Source organism: Chroicocephalus ridibundus, chromosome Z (genome assembly GCF_963924245.1).
Source record: "Chroicocephalus ridibundus chromosome Z, bChrRid1.1, whole genome shotgun sequence".
NCBI lineage: Eukaryota > Metazoa > Chordata > Aves > Charadriiformes > Laridae > Chroicocephalus > Chroicocephalus ridibundus.
Genome location: NC_086316.1, coordinates 24,689,887 through 24,715,309, shown reverse-complemented (window position 1 = coordinate 24,715,309; position 25,423 = coordinate 24,689,887). Strand labels below are relative to the sequence as shown.

General features: G+C 36.4%; 1 protein-coding gene across 1 annotated transcript in view; it reads left to right on the top strand.

The window, feature by feature from the left end:
- Positions 1-25,423, top strand: part of FER (FER tyrosine kinase) — a 173,623-nt gene that overhangs the window by 111,141 nt on the left and 37,059 nt on the right. Inside the window, exon 17 of the mRNA XM_063319846.1 lies at positions 14,216-14,339. Coding sequence (XP_063175916.1) covers positions 14,216-14,339 — 124 coding nt within the window. The remainder of the gene's footprint in view (positions 1-14,215; positions 14,340-25,423) is intronic.

The following is a 25,423-nucleotide window of genomic DNA, read 5'->3' as shown; positions in this document are numbered from 1 at the left end:
GAAATGTGTGCATTTGGTAGCGTCTAGTACTGCTTAATATGCAACACTGTATTTGTTTTATATATCACTGGATTTGTCTTCAAAATTATACAGCAAGCTGTTTTAAGAACTGTTTCATTCATGAAGACTTGTTTATTGAAGATTGTTTATAATTCTTGAGTACTGGCTTTATTACAAGAACACTGATGAAATCTTTGACCTATTGGAATTTTCTGCCTTTATTCAATTAGATTATGTTAGGTGATTATATTTGTACATGTGATTAGCTTTGTTAAAATGGAGACTAAAAGCAGTGTCCTGGGTTTTAAGGCATACTTTAATCATCAGCTTCTCCAGCATCTCTGAAGATAATAAATCCCGATCTTTTAACACCTTTATCATTCAGGTTCAAGGTTTTCAGAGCCTAGGACAAGTTTTCGAAACATACTAATGCACTTTGAGGAGGAATTGATGAGAACCTTTCTCTGATTCTCATGCCTATTTGCAGTCCCAAGTCTATTCAAAAATTCTTCTGTCTCCTGGATTTGAATTTGCAAGAAACTTCATAATTATTCTCCTTTTTTGCTGATCTGTAAGTCCTCTGGCTAGCTTCCATGCTTGCCTGCCCTCATAAACACTTTCCTATGTTCAAGCCATCACACTTTCCCATATTCTTTTACACCTTGGCTAGCACACCATGAGACTGACCAGGTCGGCTAGAAATTATAAGGATGCCAACTCTGAAGAAGCTGGCAGAGGAAAGACAAAACATTTACTTAGATCAGTTCAGAGAAGCAGTAATTCTGATGTTACTTGTTTTCTGTTTTCTAATGGGAAGTTTGGATGAGGTTACCTAAAATAACAAATGTCAGTGCTCTGATTTGGTATTTAATGCTGCCCTTTGAAGAACAGAATAGTGGTAGGCTTGTTGACTTGCTCTCAGCACGTAACTTTCTCAGTGTCTGCTTTTGTCTGTGCTTTCTCTAAAATACGTTAACGCTTGAAGGTTTTTAAGCAGTTTAACTCTGACATTCTTTTTCATAACTAAAAATGGCATGTTTTAGCTTATAATTGTATTCTGTAAATGTATGGCTGAGAAGGCATCTAATTAATAAATACCTGACAGTTTTTCCCCTGAGGAAAACTTAGAAACATATCCATAAAATGTGGAATTTCTCCTGCGTTTTCTGAGTTGTGTTTAATGTTTGCATTCTTCTACTGTTTTTATATCTCAAATACATGTAGGCTATACACGTACTGTCTCTTTTGAGACAGCTATGGTGTGACTCTGTAGTGGCTAATTCTTTTAATTCCAGATTCAGATTTCAATTCAGATTCTTAATTTGTTCAGGTATTAAAAAAGTATTTTGAAATCTAGCACTTTATGTAGGGAGGTGCTGCTCTTTTAGTGATTCTGTCGTAAACTGTCTCTGCAGAGATATCTTTTTCCTTTGTTGCAAAAGTAAATGGGATTAAAAACTATGCATCTGGATAAATTCATCAGTGAAAACGATAAAGAAGGAGGCAAATGCATATTTAAGCATCTGTGCATCCATTGTTACATGCATAAATAACCCAGATGTTGCCAACAGATAACACAGAAACAAAGCAAGTTGTCAAAGACAATTATTATCCTTTGTAGATAAATCCCTTTTCTTGGTGTCTGTGTTAACATAACAAGTGATAGGTGTCCTATAGTAAGAATCACATTGATAAAGAAATTTCAAGATGGGTGATGTAGCAGCGATTAACTGAAAAAATAAATAAGGTAGCAGAGCATGTTGTGGGTACGTAGCCAAAGTGAAAGGTACATCAGAAATTATATATGTTAGTGAAAATGAACCATCATTTACTGACTATTCACTTACTTGCTGTTGGTCATAATGATTTCACTGTCCCTGTCCACCCAGTGTTAACTGTCAAGACTGTTAAAAAGAAAGAAAGTTTGTATATATATGCTGATTTTTTGCATGCATTTTGTGTTCGTAATAAAAGTGGGGCTTTTATTTCTCTTTTACTGTGTTGCTTACCTTTGCTCGTATTTTCTGATTTCATATTGCTAGCTTCTACTCTTCACATTCTATTAGGATTCTTAATTTAGGGTGGGCCTGAACAACGTGTATACGCATGCCTTCTGCACTCGTGGTGTGTCAGATGTGCTGGTTTTTAGATAGATTCAAGGAATCTCAGCTCCCTGGGCATGTGGTGTGATGTCTTTGAGCCAGAGAGCACATGATGTGACATCCAGAATCAGTGTAATTTCTTGTAGAGTTCTCCGCACAGTGAGCCACACCATCTAATTTGTTGAACATTTGCTGATCATCTGCATAGCATATGCACAGTAAGTGGGATGCATCCAGTGAAAGACTGTGTTTTAATAGTAAGCTGTTACTCAGATAAGGGGCTTCTAAACTTGGTTTATGACCCCAGGCTTTACCTTGCAGGAATACCTGGAGAGAATACAGTTGGTAAAGTCTCCTTACTGATTTTGACTCCAGTGAGGCGACTGATTAGATAAAAACAGTATTTGAATGCTGCCAGTTTCTTCTTCTGTCTCGAACAGCCCAAGAGGCAGATTTCAGATGCTGTGTTAGCACATAGCTAATAAGAACTCCATGCCAAAAAGACATGTTTTATTTTACAATGCAGTAAAATAAATCTTACTGTAATTCCAATATCATGCAGTGAATTTTAAATCCTGCATTGGAGGAGTAGAAATGATTCGTATCAGCTTCAGGAAAAGCAGAGTACAACTCTTAAGTTGATATATACTGCCCAAGATTTTCATACCTTTCAAAAATTCTGCTGAGAAAAATTAGACTATTGGAACCTCCTAGTATTATGAAGGTCATCTTACAGGTTGCTGTAAGTTATTTTCTTTGTAATAGTATTCCTTTTTTACTTGCTACTTTATAATGAAATATTGGCTAAGATAGTTTGATAACGTTTGTTGCAAAGGTGCTATTTGATGTAGGTTTTTTTCTGATATTTTATGATTGAAAAATATGAATATAACTTAAGACAGTACCTTTTTCATAATCTGTTGTGATACATTTTAAGTACTCAGTTTGTCCTAAGAAAGGTAGAAGAAGTTAGAGTGAGAATTGCTAATGAATTTCGGGAAAAGAAACCCTGTATGTTGAGTTTTGCTTGATGGTAGTATAGAGCCATGAGTTTGTATTGTCAAATGGACTTGACTAACCTGACTGAAAAGTAATGTAGTAAAGATGGGATACTAGTCTTAAAATTGTTCAGAGAGGGTTGCTGCATATTTGAGACTGTGAATGTGGGCTGTAGCCTTCACCACAGGAGTTTTCTAATGTAGATAAGCCTTTGTCAGGGATGGTTTCCAATATGAGGAACAGCAGAACTTTGTGGAAAAGTATGGTTTATAGTACTGTATAAGAAAGCACATAACTTCTCTGTGATGCCACATCAATCTAAAAAATCGAGCATTTTACTCATATTTTCCAGGTTAATTTTTTCATTTTTCTTTGCTCTGTGCCTCTTTTCCCAGTGGTTTTTTTTTATGCTTTATCCTGCCTTGTTGACCTTAAAACTGAAGAAAGGGAATCAATTATGAGGAGCTGCTTTGGTATTCAGAACAGGAAAAGAACAAATTGCCAGTGTCTCTTAAGACTGCACAGGGCATAAGGAGTTTTCATAACAGCTCATTTTTAGCAAATTTAGATGATGATCAGAGAGACTGCCTGGAATATTGCTAACATTATCTGTAAACTGGCCAGAGTCCGGATTGATAACCTGAGACAAATGGATGCTGGATTTTGATGGGGTGTAGAGAAGATTACCAGGAAAATGGTGAAGAAGTTGACAAAACCTACTTCATGTTCTTTTCTGCTTTCAGAGTGAACGCAGCATCTTTTCATGGAAAAAGACAGGAAAAGAAGAAACTAGAATACCTTTCTCTTTTACTCTTCCTCAGCTACTATTGTCCTGGTTCCAGCTTCTCTCTTAATGATCGTGGATCTTAGTATGGTATTTCTGCTTTGAGAATAAGAGATTTTAATTCACTGAAGCACTGAGGATCACTTAACTTGTTTTCATCTGCTCTTAATTTATCATGCAATCTCCCATGTAATCAAAAACAAATTGCAGGAGTCCTTTTAAACTTTGAATGTTTTTTTCTCTTCCTAGGTTTAGAGGAAAAAGAAATCAAATATAATCTGTAAGATGCAAAAAGCAATCCCAAGCCACAGAATTCTTTCTTCTCCTTTATGTTCATTTCAATTTACTTGAATTTTAGCTTGCCCTGAAAGGAGAACTTAATTTGGAGGTAGGAACTTTGCATGTTTGTGAACTGTATGTTCTGAAGAGAGGCATTTTGAAGATAGATGTGTAATCCTGTGGTGCAGTTACCACCTTTTGTAACTATTTCAATAGTTCATGAGGTTGTAGACCTTCAAAGTGCCTCTGTCCCTCCACCTAAAGAGTCTGCACAGGTTGTCAAGATAAGCACCGTCATCACACCAGCACCAGCTCTCTCTGTAAGGGTTTGTGTAATTGTAGATGCAAACATCTTTATATGTTCCAACAGTTGATTCGATGTAGCAGAAGGAAGCCTGTGGTCACATTTTTTGTGACCTACTTCTCTGAGCTGTTGGACTGTTTAATCACAACTTTATAGCCTACTTTCTGTTTCAGGTTTGTATATGTTTAAACATTTTTATAATCAACATAGTTAAAATTACATCCCCAGAAATATTTTGAAAGAATTTTTATTTTCCTAAGTCAGGCGCTCAAAAATAGGCGATTCAAGAGTCTGGCTTGTCTGTTGAGTCTTAATTTACCTTCCTCTAGCTTATATATTATGTTAATATATTCTACATTATGATATTGTGAAAACTAGATTTCCTTTCTGTAACAGATCCTTACCTCATACCGTTCTGAACAGTTTTCCAGGAGCTGTTGCTCATCTCCAAATATATTCTGTGGCCATACGCCTTATTTAGTCTATTCTCTCAGTGATCTGCACTGAGTGCAATTCCCACACCCCCTGCCCAGTGGGCATTTCTGGACATTTTTCACTCTAATACTAAATGCATTGTAGACATTTCCCTGAACACTAGTGTGCATTCCTGATACCGCCATAGAATTCCTACTTGATAATGGATAATGTGGTTGCAAAAAGGCAACCTCCTACTTAACCGGACACGGAGTTCATGTTTCTTGTTTTATTGAGGCTCATGCTGACATACATTAGAGTAGATGTGCTGTTCAGATGGAAAGAGGTTGAGCTATGCTTGTACATACAAACAGCTATGAAAACATCCAGTAATCTAATGGTATGGGAAGGCTGCCTGAGTTAGGTTTCAACTATATATGTTCAGTTTGCATCTAGACATATGTAGCTAGCTTTCAGGGTGGAGTTCAGGAAGGTCATAACATCCATCTTTGCAACTGAGTAAGGTAACCTGTTCAGATTTGTACTGAATCATTTGGGATGCAAATTGCATATGCCATCAATGCAGAAACAATTCAAAGGTGACAGGTTTTATTAGCTCAGGTGCAGAGCACTGCTTGATTTCAGCTACACTGGCTCCCAGGCATGTTCAGAAAGAGCACAGCCGTTTCTGTAGTGCCTGTAACAGGATCTGATAAACCATTCTTAACCCAAGGTCTTGGGTTACCTCTGTTCACGCTGTCCTACCTGCAGTTGGCTTTGGTCCAGCTTGACTCACTCCATCTCTTCTGAAATCAAGGTGAATGCATTGCTTCTTTCTGTGTGTTACAGCACTTTTTACTGCCACAGGGCATGTTAGGTCAGAAGCATTTGCAAATAAAGCCCAGTATTCTGCCTGACCTACCAGGCCCTCTTTTTGGCCTTTGTTGGAAAGAGGACTACATGACATAAAGTGGAGTAATACCTACGGATCCATTATAGCTGGTGCTGAGGTACAGCTGGTACAACCTACTAAACATTAACTGACTTTTGTGGAATTACTCTTTACTTTCTGAATGTAATGATATGTTAGGGTATAGCACCAAATCACAGCCAACTCCATGTATTTCTGCTGTTAGTTGCACTGAAGCTACCTAGCCCATTTATAACCAAAGCCTCAGTGCTGAGGCTGAGGTATACGTAATTTATTTCTTGATATGATGTACAATATCCATATTATCTGAGCTTTTCTGCTAAATGAATTATCATCTTGAATGAAGGAGAGCTGATGCCAAGAGTAGCTGAAGTACACGTATGCTGTGGCTTACCTTAGCCTGAGGTTAGCCCTGCTGTCTTTGAGGTGTAAATTTCATACAGAGGCCTGGAATGCTGGTCGATGCTGAAAAAAATGTTAACTTTTAGTTTCACTTTATGTGTTTCAGCTTTATGTGTTTTCTACTTTGTATGGTGTGTTTTGGATTTTTTTCTTGCCTCTGTAGGCAGTGAGATCTCTATAGAAATCATACAGGATTTTTCCCAGTTGCTTCTCTTTAGAGATCCCTTAAAACTTTGCTAAAAGTTTTGCATGATCTGCCCCATTGGTTGTATTGTGCATCCTCAGTAGCTGGCTTTTGCCAGCAGATTTCAGATCTGTGTTCTGTCTTGCAATCACATCCTGAAACTTTACTGTGTGCTGTCAAAAATCAATGCCAAAAAAAACGCAAAAAAAGGTCAGTCAAAATCTAGACAAAATCAAATCAGAGATGAGGTGCAAATTTGTAATAGTGATAGTGACTGTCTGGCTTTGTTTTCCATACAAGTCTTCTTTTGTTTTGCTATTCAAATTAGTTATCTGGCTCAGTGCCGAGCTGTTGTTAAAGCCACCTTCTATCTACCCTACAGTTTCTCTTCACAAAAATATGACCCATCTGTTTCTCTAGGTTTTGTCTCTTTCTTGTTTTATCCTTTCCTCTTGCACTCTGCTAATCTTCCAGCTTCCATTTTTCTTTGTCTTTACTTCTCTGCAATCTGCCGTGCTTCTGCCTCTGCCACCTCCTGTTTCATTGGGCAGATCACCCTATGAACCAGACACCCTCCCATGGGTTCCTCCTCTCCATATATACATCCCAACTTCACTCCCTCCCTGCCAGATCTCTTATAGTACCCAGGTGCATGCACACATACAGACTCCATTTCTTCTTCCTCTCTTCCCTTCTTCTTACTCTTGTATGTTCCCATGTGCCTCTGCCTTCCTATGTGCTGTGTGGTTTCCAGCCTTGAGGATATTAAGAGGGGGAACAGTGACATTCCATTGTTGGGGTGTAGGTGGTGGTGATTAAAAATTCATTTCATCTCAGAGCTTCTGTATTTGATAAACAATACCAAAGCCCTGCTATTTTTTATTGTAACATTTGAGGCTGGAGTATGACTGCTAAAGAGTCATCTGCATCGTAGTTCTGGTGCAAGCAACACCTTCTCTGTGTTTACCTGTTTGTTGCTGCTAAACATGTCCTTGGCTTTCAATGCACCCCATTCTTTTAACTCTTGTTTTTTTCTTTCATCTTTTGTTTTCGTATACATGCATTTCCACTTATACTTTGTTACTACCATTGTTAATATTACTAACTCATAATTCATTGCTACCATTGTAATGTTACTATGGGGAAACTTTGCATGATTATAGCAACTTTTATTTGCTTTGCTTAACAGGAAAAATGAAGTTTTGACTGTATTTTGCAATAGTACTCTGTAGGTCGTTGAGAAACCTTGGGTTTATTTACAGTTTCTGTTACTACTTATGTGAAATTAAAAAAAAAAGGGAAAGCACTGCTTTACATACAAACGATCCATTAGTTTAAAAGTGAAGGCACACTATTTTAAGGAAAAGGAGTGCTTCAGCATTTTTAAACTCTTATATTTTTAATAGTTTGTCAAATAGCTTCTTGCTCTCTTAAAAAGCTATCTTATAGAATTGCTACAGATGCATGTTTACTATTTTAAATTCATAGATTTAAGTAGCTGTGTTTGGTTTTTTTTATTGATAATGTATTATCATTAATGGGATTAAGGTAAAGAAATAAATTCAGTCAATGCAATCAATTCAATAAAGAAACTAATTCCCTTTACTTTAGTTAAAAGACTGACCATATGAGTCCTCAGACTTATAAATACTTACAGGTGCAGATAAAAGTCATTTCAATAATATTCTAATAGCATATAAAGAGTTATGAATATTGAGTCATGGAGCCCCTCTGTGTTAGGTGACCATTAAGTGGTATGGCCAGAAGCATGCTGCATCTGCATGATTACTGTGTGCATAAATGTAAGAATTAAGTGGACTCTTTAAACAAACTGCTACTTAACAAGGCTGTTTAATAAAGGAAATTCTCCCACTTTATTAAAACATATGTGTAAATAATAATATATATAATTCCATATCATTCTTTGTAATTGGTACTAACACACTTAATATTTGTTTAGTTATTATTTATAGCATTATTAACATGTTGTGATATTATATAGAGGTATAATATATAAATAATGTATGTCTATACATCTAGATGTAACTAAGTGGGAGATTTCCCACCATAATTTTCAAAACTATATTTTAATTATGTTCAGTGCCAATACTGATTATAAGAATAACGCCAAGAGTGCATTATTCTAGAACAAGTAGATAGGTACCATTTGGGGCACTAGCTTAGGAGAGCACTAAAGTATCTTCTCGTAGTTGATTATAAATGCCATTAAACTCAGAGATTGCCATAATGAAATATTTTGTAAACTATTTAATGTATTTCATTCGTGTTTCTTGTATTTTGATTTCTTCACATGGATCACAGATCGGTTTTTTTTCTTGCAAAACATTATCTTACTTTTGTGTGCACTGTTGTATTGCCATAAAATAATACTTAATGTACAGCATAAAGTTTATGCTATAAAGTATGTCCAACACTAGGAGATGCTGATATGTGGTATTTTCACTCCCTTTAGTTTTCTGCATATAATGAGAAATAGTTCACATTCACAGTGAAATACATGAAGAGCTGTTTTCAGGAATCCAATTACAGCAGCCTGCTCTCATGGAGCTTCTGCTTATATAGTACATTTTGTCATCTACTTAGTAAAATAATTCTATCGTATTAGGCAGACACTCCAGTAGTGTTACTTATCCCCCTGTAAATACAAACCAGGCAGTCGATTTCTGCTTGGTGATAATACTATAATGGTCTAATTATTTCTGTGGTACTTTGAGTGGTTGGAGCAAACCTCATTTCCTGGCAGTGTTGTGTGCCATTAACTGGAATAACAGGTAGCCGTGTGGAATACAGTGGAAATTCCACATATAAGAGAAAGCATTACATACTATTATGTAGTCATCTAGTTTTGTTTCAGTTGTTTCGTAGTCTAATTGGTCTGTTTATTTCATTTTTATCAACAGCTATTATATTGGAGATAATGCTCTGACACCATGCACTGCAAATAGTGAATTAGGGCTTTTTATATTTAAACTTGTTTTAAGAGGCACGTAAAGGTATTACGTAGCCACAATTCTACGCTGAAGGGTTTGTAGTGATAGCCTCATAACTCAGCTTTGAAGGTGTTCATGTGGATGCTTTTCTGTGAATATGAATAGCTGCAGCATTGGGCACAGTAGACAGCAGAAATCAGTATTTTAGTAAATAAGAGAGTGAGAGTAATCCTGCTAGTTAAAGAACAGACACTTAAGCCTATGTTGGTATCACAATGATGAGGATAATCAGGTTTAACCTAAAGTGACTTGCCTTGTACAGAATGAGATGTATTATCACTTTGCTCTCTTATTTTGTCTGCAGCTAACAGTGCTTTGAAATCAATATTCAACAGTGTATTTAAAGGAGACTTTTGTCGTCTTTATGGAAGGACAGATACAATAAAACGGAACTGCGAGCGAAAGCATACCTTTGCTTACTTTTTTCACTATTGAGACTGTGAGGCAGATTAAGATAATTTTAATTAAACTGTGTTTTGATGATAAGCGTAAAATACACTCTATTCAGCTCAAGGTGTACTTTGTTGGTTTTGCACAAAACTCTAGAAGTTCATACAGTACATGCCAAACACTGTAAATTAGCAAGTCTAAATCGCTTCCTGATGGTATGGTTGCACTGGGAGTTGCAGGATTGTGCTCTCCAAGTTTGACATACTCTGATGTAATGAACTGAGCAGTTTTTAATCCTGTTCAGAGACGAATTGATGAAAATTAAGATGTCAATCTGATTGCCTGAGCATATTAGAAACAAATTTGTAATATGTATTATTTCTAAATTTTTAATGGATATGGTTTGCTTTTCTTTTGGTACCTTGTTGTCTTTAGTAGCTTGTTATTTGAGAACAGATTTTTTACTGTTAATTGGGGAGAGCAGTGACTCATTTGTACAAAGAATTTGTACTAATTGTGAGGAATATGAATTTAGACTCACACTGATGTTGTTATAACACTTTCTATAAATAGACCTTTCTTACTTAGGACTTGTTCCTTCATTTTTAGTATAGCTTTGTGAGAAGACATCTTTTTTTTATATATATATCAGACTGAGCTTATCTGTCTTTTCAGTTCTTCCTGCAGTATGTTGTTAGAAATTCTCAATCTTCAATATGGGAACATTGGTTAATTGAGGGTAGGGTTTTTTTAGGATGGCCTTACATGTGTTTTCGGTGAGCTGCCTTGATTTTACTGTTCTCATTCAAGTAATGCCACAATTTGTCAAGGTTGGAAGACTTTCGCATTCATAAAGGCATACGATCATACTTACTAATTAAAAGATGATTCCTACGTACAGAGCAGTGAATTTTCAGTATATAAACAAAATAATTTTCGTCAGCTTGTTTGTGTGTGTTGGAAGGGGGAATTGCTTAAAAATTATTGTTAAGTCTGCTGGAACCAGAATAATTCTGTTTACATGTGTAAGAAATGACATGTATTTCAATTCAGTGTTTATCTTCTTTCTCTGTGGCAATACCTACTTTTTACCATTTACCAGACTATGTCAGTAACCTCTCAGATTAAAGGAAAGGTGATTGTTACCCAGGTCAGTTTGCAACAGTGTTCTGTTCTTTTAAGATTTCATTGGAATTTAAAATTCAGTATCCCAAGATTCACCTGGTCAGACTTTGGAGATGTAACATGTGTAACTATCTTTTGTAAAACAAAGGCTGTTTCAAATTGGTACAGGCTTGAGAATGCCTGGGTGCAAAGCAGCTTGGCAGAAAGGGACCTGGGGATCCTGGTGCACACCAAGTTGAACATGTACCAGCAACGTGCCATTGCAGGAAAGAAGGTTACATTAGAAGTGTTGCTGGCAGATCAAGAGAGGTAACCCTTCTGTTCTACTCTGCACTGGTGAGGCCACACCTGGAGTAGTGTGTCCAGTGCTGGGCTCCCCAGTACAACAGAGATATGGACATACTGGGGAGAGTCCTGCAGAGGGCTGTGAAGGAACTGGAGCAGCTCTCTTATGACTAAGCTGAGAGAGATGGGACTGTTCAGCCTGGAGGAGAGAAGGCTCAGGAGCCATCTTATCGATGTAAATAAATAGGGAGTGTGCAAAGAGGACAGAGCCAGACTCTTTTCAGTGGTGCCCAGTTACAGGATCAGAGGCAATGGGCACACACTGAAACATAGGAGGTTCCTCCTGAACATCAGGAAACACTTTTTCCCTATGAGGCACTGGTTTCCTGGAGAGGTGGTGGAGTCTCCCTCTTTGGAGACATTCAGACGCCATCTGGACATGGTCCTGGGAAACTGGCTCTAGGTGACCCTGCTTGAGCAGGCGGTTGAACCGGATGACCTCCAGAGATCCCTGCCAACCTCAACTATTATATGATTCTGTGAAAATAGAGTGTTTTCTGTCTTTCCTCTAGTATTACTGTCTTTCCAAAGAAGGGATCCAGCGAAGTGGAAACAGTAGTTCTTATCTATAGTTTATCAGGTCTTTATTTTCTGTAAGTTTTCATTAAGGGACAGCCTATATCCAGATCGTTTGTACTAAAAGAAACCTGATCCCAGGCAAAATGAATGAACAAAGCAGTTGTCAGTTAAAGGTGCTAATCCATTTTACATTTACTCCAACTTAATATTTGAAGGGCATTAGATAAGTAACATTTCATAATGGTAGACTTTTTTCTTTAAGATGCTCTTAAAGAGAATTATTTCTTACAGTATGAAATACAAATAGAAATGGCCTCCTAAGAAAATCCCATGTGAAGCTTTTAGAATGTAGTGTCTTTTAACATTGCAAAGAAAGGCAGTATGTAAAATTATGTAACAGTGCATTATTTGCAAGACAGAATCTCTGTAGTCAATTCAGTGCAAAATGAAAAGAAACAAAGACTGGAGCAATGGCTGGCTAAACACTAGCAAATAGTGTGATGTGGAAAGCTCCACTATGATTTTTTGTCTTTGCTGGGAACAATAGAATATATTTTAGAAAAAATCTTTAATAGAGTTATATCAATCAGAACATGGCATTTCAGTGCTTATATAATGTCTCCTCTGCTTGTCTTTTTCCTAAATCAGTTTTCCAAAAGCTTATTTTGCAAACAGAAATTCCTTTTTGAAAATCCTTCATGCTGACCCCTTCCCCTCCTCAGACAAGAGGACAGTGACTTTGTTCCTTAAAGGCAAAAAGACTGTGAAGTCACAGTAATAGTTGTTTGTTTTCAATTGCCAGTGTCAAAATGCAGTTAATATTGCTCAAGGAGTAAAACACTTTGTTACCCCTCCAAATACATCATGCAGAATTTGAGAAACACCACTGCAAGTGATCAATTAAAAATCAATTGCTCTCATGTAACTAATAGGACCTAACCTCTCTATTCACAGTTTTTGTGAATCCCTACAGCAACCATGCTGTGATTAGAGCAGTATAATTATCTCAAATTATCAATTGTTTTTGTCTGTAATTTTCATATAAGTCTGTATTGATGTAAACTGGTGAAGATTTTGGGCATATCAAAAACATGCTATGCAGTTTTCACTTTTAAGCACCTAGTATTTAAGGGAAGTTAGGGAAACTGCATTTTGAAAGTTGAGTTCCTTCCTTTTACTTAGGCTAACTTCAGACTAATGGGTTGAGGAGAACAGCTAATAGGTGCATTTGGTCTGGTCTTGCACCCCTGTTGAGAGATAAATGTGAGTATCATGGAATCATAGAATTGTTTGCGTTGGAAAAGGTGTTTAAGATACATTGAGTTCAACTGTTAACCTGTTAACACTGCTAAGTCTGCCACTAAACCATGACCTTAAGTGCCACTTCTACGTGTCTTTTAAATACCTCCAGGGATGGTGCCTCAACCACTTCCCTGGGCAGCCTGTTCCAGTGCTTGATAACCCTTTCTGTGAAGAAATATTTCCTAATATCCAATCTAAACCTCCCCTGGTGCAACTTGAGGCCATTTCGTCTTGTCCTATCACTTGTTACTTGGGAGAAGAGACTAACGCCCATCTCGCTAGTTGTAGAGATAAGGTCTCGCCTCAGCCTCTTTTTCTTCAGGCTAAGCAACCCCAGTTCTCTCAGCTGCCCCTCACAGGACTTGTTCTCTAGACCCTTCACCAGCTTTGTTGCTCTTCTCTGGACACACTCCAGCACCTCAATCACTTCCTTGTAGTGAGGGGCCCAAAATTGAACACAATATTCAAGATGTGGCCTCACCAGTAGCGAGTGAACGGGGGACAATCACTTCCTTAGTCCTGCTGGCCACACTATCTCTCATACAAGCCAGAACACTATTGGCCTTCTTGGCCACCTGGGCACACTGCTGGCTCATATTCAGCTGGCTGTCAACCAACACGCCCATGTCCTTTTCCACCAGGCAGCTCTCCAGCCACTCTGCCCCAGACTGCAGCACTGCATGGGGTTGTTGTGACCCAGAACCCAGCACTTGGCCCTGTTGAACCTCATACCACTGGCCTTGGCCCATCGATCCAGCCTGCACAGTTTCCCCTGTAGAGCCTTCCTATCCCTCAAGCAGGTCAACACTCCCGCCCAACTTGGTGTCATCTGCAAAATTCCTGATGGTGCACTCGATGGCTTTGTCCAGATCATTGATAAAGATATTAAAGAGAACAGGCCCCTGGAGGCCACTTGTGACCGGACACCAACGGGATTTAACTCCATTCACCACCGGTCTTTGGGCCCGGCCATCCAGACTGTTTTTTACTCAGCAAAGAGCACGCGCGTCCAAGCCACGAGCAGACAGTTTGTCCAGGAGAATGCTGTGGGAAATGGCGTCTTATCTGTGGGAAACAGGCATCCCATCTCTCACGTCTCACTGTCTCTCTGTCTGTTTTTCTAGGAGGTGATTTCCTGTCCTTTTTAAGAAAAAAGAAGGATGAGCTAAAAACCAAGCAGTTGGTGAAATTTTCATTAGATGCTGCTTCTGGTATGGCATATCTCGAATCTAAAAATTGTATACATAGGTAAGGAAGATTTATTTTTTTTCTCACTATTGTAATTTTGATTATTGGAAATGCCAGCTCATTAAGTGCATATGGTGCTTATTATCAACAGGAATGATCACTACAATTTAAAAAGAAAGACTACACTTTCTTTTTCTGAAAGGAGGTCATTATTATTGCTTATCTAATTCAAAGCTGATACATTTATTTGGGTAAAAATAAGGTTTTTTGTTGCTATTATATATTTTTTTGCTATTAATATAAGTCAATAATGATTTTTCACCATAATAATTTGCATTGTAAGGAGCATAATTCATACGGTGAAAATGAATCATGGCAAAAAGCAATCTGTCCTGTCTGAAATTTACAGATTCTTGCATGGCCAACAAAGAAGTTAAGTTACATACAAACTTTATTTCAGAAAAATCCACTGGTTTCTCAGATAAGGAAGGGAACAAAACTCGGGTTCTGTGTATTAAAGTATGAATTGCCTGGACTTCTTCCTCTAAAATATGGAAGTTTATCAGACATTATACTCTTGGGGTACCTTATTTCTGTTCCTGCCATTCCTTTGTGTAGTTTCTTCTCCAGTTTGACACTGTCATGAAGCTGCTTATACTTAGTTTTTATCAAAGGGAATCTACTTAATTTCCACCTGTTTTTCTCTCAAAATATCACAGTATATACTCTGCTACAATGATATGGCTGAAATATGAGACATAAACATTAATTAAAACACTTCTTCAAGATCATCATATATAAGAAACACTGAAAGAAAAAAAGCCTAACTCACAATATTCCTTTGGGGAAATCCCGGAAAAGTATTGCAAGTACCATGGGGGAAAATAGGATTAATGTCCCAGCATTATGTCATGGTAGAATGTGTTTCAACCTGGCTCTGTTTGCCAAGAAAACAACAGCATAAAAATCAGAGCAGGTAATAGCATTAGTGATTTACACTAGCCTCATAAATGCTCTAGTGCTTAATAATTTCTGTAACTGTGGGATCAATGTTAAATCAGAGTGCCTGTTTAGAACTCCTGTGTTCTTAGAAAATAAAACCAAGGGGAAAAGTAATAGATGAATAATTAAAATTTATTAAAACTGTATTGTGTAATGTCTTAGTTGGTAATTGCAATTACTGAAAAAGAGCACGGTATTTATTCATTAGATGGTAGTCTGATGCCTGCAAAATATAAATAATTTTAGAAACAATTATTTTTGGAGAAGTGTTATCCCTACCTCCGCTGCCTTTTCTTTTTTTTTTTTTTTTTTTAAACTCTGGAAAAAGGGTATCCCTGCTCATCGATGTGGATTAGTACTTTTCTAATTGCTATAGGTGACAATGTGGCTTCAGTGTACCTCTGAAAGACGCACTGGCGGTTAGCAGTGAATAGGAACAGCTATTCTGAAGGTGTGTTTACAAAGCTAATAGGGATTCAGAGTATATATTTGAGAGACAAAATATATGTAGCAGTGTCTTCCCATATGAAGATTTCATTGTTTCATTGCTTTCAGTTAGAAAGCTGAATACAAATGTGTCATATAAATCTCAAGTCAGGAAGAAGAGCTGTAATCTAATATGTTTTGTTAGTGCCATAGACTTGCCAATGCACACAGCCTGGGTTATGCCTGGTACATGGAGGGAAAAAGTTATTTTACCCTGTTTACTTTTAACTTTCAAAATCTTCACAAAATTTGTTTATTATTATCGCAGATTGTCACAGCAGGTTATGAGAGAGAGCTACCACCTTCCTTAAAGGCAGAAACAAAATTTTTAATAAAACTATCCTGAATAAAACTACAGTTTTAAAATGCAACCAAGTAAGCAAACGGTATCTTCAGGAAAACTTCTTACTTTTATGAAACACACAGGTTAATAAATCAAAATACCTCTTTCCAGTATTATTTTATCAATCTTGTTTTCTGGGATATTCAAAATTATTTTCGTTTTATGTGGTTGGCCACATAAACCATTATGTATTTATGAGCTAATTCTTCTGAATTTGATAGGTAAACATAATGAAAATTTCTGAATCAAGACAACAATCAACCAAGTTCAGTGATTTTAACGGTAATGACAGAGGCACTTCTGAGTGGGTTTTTTTTGAGTTACTAATACAAGTTTTTAGGAAAGTAGCTCATGAAGTTTTAAAATGTGTTTTACCAAAGGCTAAAATACATTTTAGTGGGACTAGTGTACATAAATTTTGTCTAGGTCTGTTCCCTGTTTGAGGAGTTTGAGCATTTGTCCAGGGTTTCTGGGTACCCTGTGGGATGGCTGGAGATACATTTGTCGTATCTTCTAACAGAAGCTCAGAGCATCTGTTGTTTGATGGGTACTTGGAACCTGTTTCACACTAGTGGGCACAACACTCTTGGTGCTGTGCTGCAAATACACTCAACAAGGGAATGACAGGCTAGCAGGGAAAAGCCAAACTGCCTAGTGCTTTGTAAGCAAGCTCTTAGGTGTTCAGGACTCAGAACCCCACTGGAGTTTCAGCCCCTCCTTACCTGAGCACTCAAGGTGCAGCTATGTGACTGCCTGGTCTCTGCAAGGAATTTGGGAGCCCTTGTTCTCTCCTTTTTAGGTCAGGGAAGGCAAATTAGTCATGGGTAAATTTAATGTGTAGAGCACATAGATTAGAATGGAACAATTTAATTCACAGTAGAAAGAAGATTTAGAGCTATGTAAAAAGGATAGTAGGTTTTTTTGAAAGAAAATAAACTTGCTCTTTTTTTGTCAAAAACTTCATCAACTGAAAGTGCTTCTTGGGTAAAAAAAGGTAAGAAAATTGACTAGAGAGAAAATGGACTAAGCAGCGGAATGTTTTTTATTTTGCTTAGAAGTCCATACACTTTGATTACTATTACTTAAGAAGGACCAGTAATATATAATTAGAAATAGTTTCTATTATGTGGGTTGCAGCAAAACGAAATTGATTTGCTTCATGCTGATGTTTTTCTGCAGTATTCTATTTGCTGTTTTAAAGATTTGTTGATTTAAAGATTTGTTCAGAAACCTCAAATTCTATTTTTGGTAGTCTAAGCGACTATAATATAGTACCATGTGCATTCAATTTGCTGTTAATATGAAACTAAAGGCTGCTCGATAGTTTATTAAAATTATTTTTAATGCCACTTTTTAGTTGTAGCTGCACTAGCTATACTTAGCCGGTATATTTTTAAATTCTACCTAAATCTGTACTGGCCTTCTGAAGCTGCTATTTGAGTCATACTTTGACCTAAACTTTCAGTGGTGGGGCCAGTGCAACAACTAATCTGCTCTTTGTTTTCCATTATTGTGTGTGCTATGGTGCTTCAGTAGGTGCACATATAAAGTTAAAATTTGTCAGACTTAGAATGCTTCATGCATGTGAGTGATTATTTGATCTGCATTTTTATCTCCTCTTAATGTCCTTTGCACTCTCTTTGTTCTGTTTAAAGAGCAGAAATGAGTGGGCTTAAAGGAAAAAAAAAAAGCTGCATGAAAAGGAGTTATTAAAAGAAATGAAAAGAATTGTTGAACATATACAGAAGAGTGTAGTCATTTCATCTCCATTTAATTAACATGAGGTTGAAGAATTGTTTCTTGCTTTTCATTTTCCCCATATGCTATTGTTTAGATAGTTCCATTTTTTCTGTTAATTAGAAACACAAGATAAGGATGGAGATGTGATAATTTCAGTTGTCTCAATAAGCATTTATGAGTGATCTGCTCTTCCAGTATTTGATTTGCATGTGATGAATGTGTTTGTCCATAATTTACTTTCCAAACCAATCCTGTGGGAGCATAGAAGAGAAGCCGCAACGACTTGATTTAGAGAATTTAGGCATACCTTACCTATTGTTTGTTTTATTTTCTGCTCTCTTTACCACTATCATTTTGTAATGAACATAATTCAAATTATGGTAGAACTCAATTGGAAAAAAAATGTAATACTGAGAGAAGCAATTATGTGTAGGATTTCCTCTGTTTTTATCATTTGATAGTACAACCTTTCAAAACCAAAGAGAAAGTTAGGTCTTGAAAATATTTCTGTGTGGAAAATTGTGTTGTAGCTTTATCTACAAGTAATATATACATAATTCTAATTGAAACGGAAAAAAAAGAAAAATATTTCTGCTAGTTAACTCCTGTGCTCCTTGATGCACAGTGTTCTGCACACAGTTTCACTGCATTACTTGAGAGGTAGATTGATTTTTACCTTGTTTAAGGGCTTTTACAAAGACATTAAAAACCAGTTTATTTTTAAAAATAATTTAATGTCAACCTCATGAGGTTCACCAAGGCTACGGGTTGGAATCGGACCAGTGGAGGGCCACAAGGGCTGGAACACCTCTCTGATGAAGGCAGGCGGGGAGAGCTGGGGTTGTTCAGTCCTGAGAAGAGGATGCTCCGGGGAGACCTTATAGCAGCCTTTCAGTACCTAAAGGGGGGCTACAGGAGAGATGGGGAGGGACTCGTTATCAGGGAGTGTAGCGACAGGTTGAGGGGTAATGGTTTTAAACCAAAAGATGGTAGATTGAGATTAGGTATCAGGAAGAAATTCTTTACTGTGAGGGCGGTGAGGCACTGGAACAGGTTGCCCAGGGAAGCTGTGGATGCCCCATCCCTGGAAGTGTTCAAGGCCAGGCTGGATGGGCTTTGAGCAGCCTGGTCTAGTGGGAGGTGTCCCTGCCTACGGCAGGGGGTTGGAACTAGATGATCTTTAAGGTCCCTTCCAACCCAAACCATTCTGTGATTCTATGATTCAAGGTTTATTGTACAGGCATTAATTTGCCGTTATTAATAGGCTTTTTTTGATTCATTCAGAACTGCATGTATAAAACTAAGTGATAGTGCAAGATTCCATTTCTTTAGCTTACTTTCATAGAAAATATTTACTCATTACTGAAATAAAAAACATTTTGTACTGTTGCGTTAATAATAATAGTTGATCATGCTTCAATGAATACTTCAGAGAATTATTGTCAGTAGTACAGCTGAAACAGGGCATAAATGTGATGAATAATCATAATTTCAAGCCTTATTTATAAGATTATGTCTCTGCTTTATATAAAATATTTCAAAGCACGGTTTTTACAATATGAAACCACAAACAAGAAATTTGATGAAGTGTTACTTTCTGTAGGCTACTTTGTATAGTTTTGTTGATAGTGCTAAAAACAACAAAAATGCCCCCAGAATTTATTCTGTCATATCTATGAAATAATTCTTAGTCAAACTTTGAATTTGATTGGCACATTGCAGTAGCATCTATTGAGCTTTTATTTCATAATATGGACATGTTTTATGCAGCCTTCCATGTTGCCTCCTAACTAGTAAGCTTTTTTCCACTAAAACCAGTATTTCCACTGATTTTTATTAAATTATAAAGATACGGTGCAATTCTAGCATTGCAGGTTTTACACAGGTTATTGTTTTGTATTTGGTCAATTGGTCATAAGAGGTACTAATGGACGAACCATTACAACTTGGAGTCTTGTTGGGGTAGCCGGTCTGCACAAGATCCTTTTTTTATCAGTGGTTTTAAAAACTGTATTCTGGACTACAACATTTATCAATACAAATGTGCCAGTACTTTCAAACGCTCCAGGAAATTATTTTCCATAGTTTTCACACTACTGTGTTTCTTCAAAATGCAGTATTTCCAACCCTAACATAACTAATACAGCAGCTAGTTCAGCTGCTGTCATCTAAGAGGAGAGACAAATGAATACTGCTACATTTCACTCTGCTTGCCATATAGGAATAGGTTAGAGTATTATATACCAGGTTTCAGCTCTTAAAAATAGATTTTCAAGGGCTTTCAAGGTTCTTTTTTTTGCAATTTACAGTTATCTCCACTGTCACATTGGTAAACATGGTTTGATCCTAGAGAACTCCATTTACAATTAAAATTGAATCAGTTCTGAATTGGTACTTCTGGTAGTCTGAACTCTTAATTGAGCAACATGATTATTTTTTTCTTTAATGAGCTTGTATGATTCTGATCTGAAAGTATTAAGGAAGAAAACAAGGGAAACATAAATAACCAAAACCATTAAATTGAATATCACGAATATTGTATACTTTAAACTCGTTATAATAAATCAGAGAGATTGTTGATTTCTAAGTATGCTGTAATGTAAGTGGATCTGAACAACGATGAAGAGCTGCTCACTAAAAAGTGAGCTTCTTTCTAATCTATTATCTCTTTCACTAGTGAAACTATTGAATTTTGGCATGCCTGAATAACAAAAGATTTTAAAAGGGAGAGGAATACAGTTTTTCCTTGCACACTCTGTGTATTTGTTGTAGAGGTTGATACTGCTTCCCCTTGCGTGTTTTATTTGAAATTCATCCCAACCTCTATTAAAAGGAAATTAGCTATCTCAGATTCAGCTTTGCCACAGCTGCAAAAGTCTTGTAATTAGAGTAACAGATGCATGGATTTGGATGGTCAGAGTATGATCTAAGAAATGTGTGGATACATTTTTGTTTACTGTAAATCTCAACATACCATCCTATCTCAGTAAGACTATGCTGTCCTTCATATATTCCTGAATGATGCTCGATGCAGTCCTTTACCCGACGAGGCAGCGATCACAGTGTGTAGGAAATATGTGCTTGGATTGTAGCTTTTTGGTGTTGGTGTGTTACTTAAATAAACAGCACACATATGATTATATTAACTAGATGATTGGCACTTTAATGGTAGAACTTGAAAGTTCTTGTGTCTTTTTTTTTTTTTTAATAAGAATAACACATTACTTTATTCATCTGCTATTAGGGCAGATTTTGTTTGCCATTGGGAATTTCCAGCACCAATTATCTCTACCATTTGCTGCTCTTCTTTGTAAATATTAAATTATCAAGGCATCTATTAACACAAGTGCAAAACAAAGTTGTTGTTTAACTGTGGTTGTTCTGAGGCTAATATTAATAATGAATAGTTCCCAGAGGCCAGTTTAATACAGGATATTAGATTCTGCTGTTTCTCAGTTTGGAATGGCAAACTGAAGTTTCTTCATAAGAAATATATAAAGAGAAATTAACTTTTTCTTTCCATGATTGAATTTTCTTTTTATAAGGCAGTTATAACTTTTCATCTTATTTAATTGAAATTTCCTTTAGGTTTCATCTTATATCTAGCCAATACGCAGTCTGTGTATCAGCTGAATGGCATCAGCGGTAATCCAGTATAATCAGACAGTTATGGTTCTTTATATTCATGTTTTGGAGTGTCTGTTAAAGGTTTCAATGAGGTTGATATTTTCATTTTACAATAAACTTCCCATAGTGCTCCCTATTCAGCTTGTGCTTGAATATCATCCTTTATGTGTTCCCCATAAAATGGGGAAAATATTCCAATTATTTCAGACCTCTGAGATATAAGTATGTCACTTTTCCCAGGATGATGATTTAAAATGTCACGAAGAGTTATACTAAAGGACATTAATTGATAAATTGTTTGGCATGTTATTGCACTTATTTTGTAGACCTAGTTATTTAAAAAAAATGCAATGTCCATATTGACAACGAACTATTACAATAAAAATACATGTGGTGATAGAATGCACCATTAACTACTAACACAAGAGAAGCTGCAGATCTGTTATTTTTCACGATAGCTAGAAGTGTGTAACAGGTTCCACTTTTGCTTTCTGTTTTGATACATCTCATCTTTCCCTTAGCGATTAGAGGTTAGATTTACCATTAGAAGGGAACGTCTTCATTCTGATCAACTGACTCTGTATTGTATGTTTAAGGAACCCCGAGTGTTTCATGTATTTATGTATATCTTATATGTGACCGGAGATCTTAATTTAATACTTTCAGATTTTTTGCTTCTGAAAGAAACTAATGTAGCAGCCCTGGTACATGAAAGCCTCTGACTGGGGATGGCAGCAGAACCAGGTTTCCATTCAGACTGAGGGGCAGGTCATATCTTGGGCTTTCCATTCAGTGCATTCATGGGCACACTGACAGACCAAAATTTACCTAGTGTAACTTGATATGATTAATGAAAATTAGAGTAAGAATATTGAATTAATAAGTGTTAGCATGGTAGCCAATTAGTAAATTAAATATTTTGCAGTATTAACTACTTTTAAAGAATTACTTCCATATAATCCACATTCTTGTTCTAATGAAATGATCGGCTTTCCTTGTTCAAGGACCTCAGTGCCTGAATAATAGATAACGTGACTGAAAATCACTGAGATAGAAGCTCTATGGTCAGAATATTTGGGGGGACGGAGCTGTAGGAGCAGTTTACAGATGGGAGATGATGATAACTCTCAGGCGTTTGCCCAGTCATTTGTAGGAGGGAGTGAGCGAAGCTGAGCATGGAGCTGGGTTCCTGGGCAGGCAGAATGGGCAGAAGATTTGGCATCATGAAGGAAAGACATGAGAAGTCCTTGCTAAGGAGCATACATTGTATACAAACACTGCAGGATAGAAATGTGCCATTTTTAGGAGCCTATTTTGTAAGAAAAGGAGCCTAAATCCACTTTTTAAAATTTCTTTACTTTCTGATGGTCCAAGGTTTCTCATTATGAGTTTTCGTACCTTTCCTTTCCATTGTCCGTACCCTTCCAGGTTTTACTACATAATTGGCTGAGACATGAATGAGAAAAAAAAATTGCAAATGGAAAATTTGTTAGGAAGGAAATATTGTTCTTCTTATAGCATAGGTAAAGCACAACTGTTTTAGTAGTTAGCTGGTATTTCTGATCTTACATGTTTCAGTGAGTAACAATGAATCCCTTCCCGAAAATCTCAGATAATGGCCTGGCCTTTCTGCCATGCTGAACTCATGTTTGGGTCCCAAGGCTCTTCAGAGGGTCCAAAAGGACAACACAAAGTATGTGTTCAGAATACTGTGAGATAGTAAAATACTGTATATGATGCGTATAGTTACGTGATCTGTTCTTTTAGGAGTGTATCTGTTTTATTCTTATGAGGCAGCTGTTCTTGTTGTTTGTAAAAACAAAATAAGTTCTTGCATTAGAAAACTTAGTGTTTTATAGACAGTGGGGAGAAAAGTTACGTGTCAAAAGCTAATTATAGAAATAATTATATTTATTATAAGAAATCAAAAGAAATTCTTAGCTTATAAACAATTCCTAAGAAATGTCACAGGCGGTTTAGATTTTTTTCATGTTACAGAAGATGCATATTATGAAAAATAGTTAATTTTTTGCCTTCATGGAGTTGATTCAGTGTATCTTTTTCTCATGGGATATCCCTGATACAGAAAATTCCCTCTTAAAAAATGAGTAAACTTTGCTAGAAATAAAGCAAGTGGGATTGAAAAAAAGGTAAGCAAATTTTCTTAGACTCACTTACTCTATTTTACAAGCTGTGACATTTTTGAGTGTTATGATATTGTGTTAGGGTTGTTTTTATTTAACTGCAATACTACTTTCTTCTTGATAAATATTAGGAATTTACAAGTATTATTCAGCCAAAATAATTTGAACATCTTTTTAGAGTAGTAAATCTACTCACTGCATGAGAGTGACAGGCTTTCTCTAATTAAGAAGTGAAAAGTAAAAAATGAGAGTGCAGGATATTGAAACTAAGATAAAAATAACATACAACTAGTGTTTGTGAAAGCTATTGTGTTGATCATAAAGTCATATAGCTTTCCTACATAGTATAAATAATATTCTCTCTACTCTCATAGTCCTGTTGCAATGGAGAATAGTGGATGAAATGTAATTACTCTTCTATGGTAAATATAAAAAGTTTAGTGACATCTACTGTTCAGAGAAATAACAAGCCTTAACTTCACAGTTTTCTCTCTTGTGTTACACAAGGTCAATAAAAGCATGTACTCTGGAACTGTTGTCAAAGGACATACCTATATACTTTTTCAGGAGCAAGTGCAGAAAAGATAATATTATACTTCTGGTATGTACGCAACACTAATTAAGTTACTGTCATCTATAACATCTAGGCATTTCTACCTCATATCTTCATTTTAGTTTCAGAGGACTAATTTTTAACAGTTCCACATTCTCTTAGCTTTCATTACTCAACAAGAATTTTAATTTCTGTGACTTACTGTTGAACCTTAAAGAGGTAGAACAAGACATTCCAGTATGACATCAGACCCCTTTCTCCAGATTTTGCTGGTTTGTGTAGACTAGTCTCTTTGAAAAAGAAAAGACAGAAGTTGCAAATAACTTTGAAATTCCCTAATGTCTTCCAGAGAGGAGACGAGCAACCTGATGTTGAACAACGTAAATATTTACATGCTCTTTCAGGAATAGCTCCATTACCAACTTTCTTGAAGTATCTATCTATTCCTTAAACAGTATTTTTTGAGTGGATTTAAAAGTGAAGTTTGGAGAACATTGTAGCTTTAATAATAGTAATTAAAAGGAAATGGTAAGGTATAAATATGAAAGTATCAAGAGATATCAAGGGAAATCATTATTCAACCAAGAGTCCTAAACTCCTGCTGAAATTCAACAGTAAATGAAAAACTGCAACTTTTTATAATCAGATAAACTTTTATATCATGAATAAGAAGTAAATGAATTTGCTGTTATGACTGGATATCTCATTATTTAAAACAAAATAGATAGTGCTTTGCTTGCTATTTTTGAAGTAAGAATTTTACTATTAAATTGTGAAAAATAAACTGTTCCCACAGAGTGAAGTCTTAAGGGCAGGAGACATTGTAAAACCAGTGTTGTGTGTTTACCTAAGTGCATTAAATAGAATTTGCCATGCTGAAATCAACAGAAAAATTGTCATTGAATTAAACTGGAAAAGGATTAGGGCCTTAGATGGTAATGACTGCTTTTGCTATTCTTCAATACGTGTTACTTAACAAGTTGTGGTAGTCATTGCCATGAAACTACAGCAGTAATTCTTCTCCATTACTGTGTTTTGGAGTTCAAAGTTTCATATTAAATCTGCTTAGAAAGGTCAGACACCTGCTTCTCAGCTACCATCAGGTACCGAATGCCTCACCAGGAGTACCAAATACTTTACAACCAGGCGATGCAAACCATGTTTGTGGCTGACTAACACCACTGGTGATGTTTCCACAGGATTTTGAGGCTATGTTTTTGATAACATGTACCAAAAAGAAAGATGGACT